At 38.8% G+C, this 3,721-nt stretch overlaps 1 protein-coding gene across 1 annotated transcript; it reads left to right on the top strand.

The window, feature by feature from the left end:
- Nucleotides 1–433: 433 nt before the first annotated feature.
- Nucleotides 434–1,468, top strand: LOC114725047 (uncharacterized). The gene has a single exon (XM_028911501.1). It carries the CDS (start codon nucleotides 434–436, stop codon nucleotides 1,466–1,468), a length of 1,035 nt encoding a protein of 344 aa, XP_028767334.1.
- The last annotated feature ends 2,253 nt before the right edge of the window (nucleotides 1,469–3,721 follow it).

The raw sequence follows: 3,721 nt of genomic DNA, 5'->3' as shown, positions 1-3,721 counted from the left end.
ACGACATTTATAAACTGGCATGTTCATTCTGCCTAAGATAGATTAGACGTGATGCATAGTGGAAGAGCTAGTTTGAACTCATCAATAATAATTGATGAGATGAGGGATCATGCAGACAAGCGCACTTCTGAGATAAGGAAGAAGTTGAAACGAGAGTATGGGATTGATCTAACATATAAACAGGCTTATAGAGTAAAAGAGAAGTCATTGGAAGACATATATGGCAGGCCTGAACAATCATACATGCTCACCATGGGTATGCGAAAGGATAAAGGAAACAGATGAAAAATCCGTGGCTAAATGGACTACTATTGGGAATTGGTTTAAGCGTGTTTTCATTGCCTACGGGTCATGCATTGAGGGTTTCTTGGGTGGCGCGAGGCATATTATGTATGTTGATGGAACTCACTTAAGCGAACCATATAAGGGGACAATGTTGTCAGCTTCAGCTTATGATGCAGATAACGAGTTGCTACCGTTTGCAATTGCAATTGTCAAGGGAGAAACACTAGATATCTGGACGTGGTTTTTCTATATGATAAAAAAAATCCTGGGTTCTGTGGAAGTAACGATTGTATCAAATCGACACAATGCTATGATCGGAGGAGTGGCATCAATCTTTGGGAGTCAAAGGCATGCCTTTTGTTATAGACACATCAAGGAGAATTTTAGTTTAGAAGTTATGAAAATGAATAAGGGGCAAACAAGGACAAATGGTCAAATAAAGGAGGATGCACTACATTTATTGGATAAAATTGCATATGCAAAGACGGATGAGAAATTTGAGGCAGCAATGGATGACATGAGATCCTTTTCTCCAAGGCTATTTGATTGGCTTATTCGTCATGGGGATGTAGATAGGTGGGCTAAAAGCAGGTTCCCATATAAAAGATGGGACAATATTACAAGTAATATAGCAGAATCATTCAATGCATGGATGGTTAATGAGAGAAAGTATACTGTACCCCAATTGATCTATGAGCACCGAGATAAAGTTGCAAGAAAGCTGCATGCCTCTTATGTGGCTATGACCAAATGGAAGAATTGCTTTAGTCCAAATATAGAGAGTAAGGTGCTGGATATGGTGGCTGGGTCTGACTATATGTATGCTAAAAATTATGGTGGGGGAAGAATGAGGGTGACAACATCACGTGGAGACCATCGGGTTGATCTTAGACTACACCAATATAGTTGCAGATCTTGGCAAATGACGGGGATCCCTTGTTCCCATGCTTGTGCTGCCATCAAGATTATGCACGTCAATGTTTATGATTATGTTGATAATTGCTATAAAAAGTCACCACAAGAAAAGATTTATGCTCGCAGTATGATTCTTGTGGTAACAACAGACATGCCTCACCCAAATGACTACTATAGAATAGAAAATGTCAGTGAGCAAGTTTTGTTGCTACCTCCCATTACATCTCGACCACTAGGAAGGCCAAAAGTAAACAGGGATGAATCATAGTTCCAGAACAAACGGATATACCAATGTGGAAGATGCCACCAACCTGGACACACAAGGAGGAATTGCAGAAATTCTAACCCATCATGAAGTTTCGAGTACAGTGGGGATGGGTCATTTTTTGGTGTACATAGTTGTATGCTCCGCCCTTGTCAACTTTTTTGGGACTGGGGTTGTAGTTTGGAGCTAGGTGGAGACATTTTTTTTGTAAGTAAGCTGATAGAAATTTCAGTGATAAGGGAGCATTAAGTGTGGCTAGTATCTTAATGTCCACTTGTCGTTGAATACATGAAAGGAAGTTACTGTTATGGGGATGTTAGCTTTTGTTAATGGCGCATTAGTTGTTGTCATTTTTAAATTTGTTCTGGTCATTGGCAGTGATGCTATCAGCATAAGCTGAGGGTTGATGTTAAACTGATGTTATATAATCAGATCAGGTTATCCTTATCATTATCGTTGTCATATTCGGATCACTTGTTGTCATTTTTAAATTTGTTCTGGTCATTGGCAGTGATGCTATTAGCATAAGATGACAGTTGATGTTAAACTGTTGTTATATAATCAGATCAGGTTATCCTTATATTATCGTTGTCATATTCGGATCACTTGTTGTCATTTTTAAATTTGTTTTGGTCATTGGCAGTGATGCTATCAGCAAAAGCTGACAGTTGATCTTAAACTGATGTTATATAATCAGATCAAGTTATCCTTATCATTATCGTAGTTATATTCGCTTCACTTGGTGTCATTTTCTGTTGGATACGAACAGGATATATTGAAGTAAAATTGAGTGACCTGAATAAAAAATGGAAACCAATAGCACATGTCCAATGGGGTTGTTGTCATCATCTGTTTTGGTGTGGTTAAACTCAGATTCATTCATGTCACTAGGGAATAAATTGGCATCATGGATCTCAACAATCATAAATTTATAGACACCAATCTCTGTTAACCATAACAATACACAGTAAATTTTTGGTCAGCCTACAATGCACATTACATACAACAATCTAACAGTGGACAAGTGAATTATGAGCCTAACATCAAGACACCTAAGACCGATGCCTTTTCTTGGACTTTGTGCTCTTGGTTGGTTGTGGTTGTCAAATAAGAGCCAATGCCTCGTCACGTTTTTCATTCTGTTCATGATTCACCAACCACCATGTTAGGTCACGACGAAAGCTAGCAACTTCTTCCTCTGTGTAGGTAAGGGTCACACCAGGTTCCCATCTTCTCAGCCACATCATGCAGTGCACCCCACAATCCCTCCTGTGGACACAACAATATCAACACAGTTAGTTAACACATCTGACATGTGCATTTACCACACAGAATTCGAATTTGACAAAACTGATAGGTTATTCTGCTGGGGAACTTCTACAAATATCATGGGAGACATTGGCTTTTTCCCAACCAATCCTGGCTTGACCAAGTCCAGTATAATATTGAACCTCATCGTCTACAAAAAGATTCAGGACCAACATAGAAAGTTTAATGATTTTACAAGTTCAAAAACTAGGGTAAAGATAATGAGTTTTTTCTTACACAGTCATCCACAGCCATTTCCACTAGGTCTTTGATGACAACCTTCTTCTTCTTCTTTTTGTCCTTGGTTCCGAAATGGTCACTCATGGAGTCTAATATGTGGAAATCTAATGTGCTGGGCTGAATGGCAATGTAAAACTAGTGTTGGCCAACAAGAGCCGGTCCAATTATGAAATCACATTCAGCTAAGTTGTAACTAAGGAACTCAGGAAGAAAGAGCTTCTTATATTTTTGGGCTTTCTAGGTTAGATCATATGCCATCATGTTCTGCATGACATGAAATTGTTAATCCATTAATAGAGAACAAGTCATTTCCAATTCAATTGCTGTCATTGGTATTTGCATTCAGAATTATGCAACCTTACCATGAAATCCACATCCAAAATGTGCCTCTTCCCTGGCCCCAACTCTGCCTTCATGTCCTCCATCATTGCCTTGCACACCAAATTAAGCACCTACAGAAGACAAGTGAAAACGTCATTATGATACAATAATCTCACCAAACATTATCAAACATAATCATGGGTGCAAGGACAGAGCATTCTAAAATACCCTATTATTTACTTTGTTCACTCCACCCAGGGAAAACAGCTATTGTCGGTCTACATCTTTATCAAATATTTTGATGACAGTCTTGCAAACATTGTCAGATGTCAGTGACAGAAAGTATGGTGTTGGGGACATCATCACTTGTCATCCCCATGTATTTTA

This window comes from Neltuma alba, unplaced genomic scaffold (genome assembly GCF_004799145.2).
Source record: "Neltuma alba isolate B1F8T4 unplaced genomic scaffold, ASM479914v2 tig00012216_pilon, whole genome shotgun sequence".
NCBI lineage: Eukaryota > Viridiplantae > Streptophyta > Magnoliopsida > Fabales > Fabaceae > Neltuma > Neltuma alba.
This window is presented reverse-complemented; position numbering and strand designations above follow the sequence as displayed.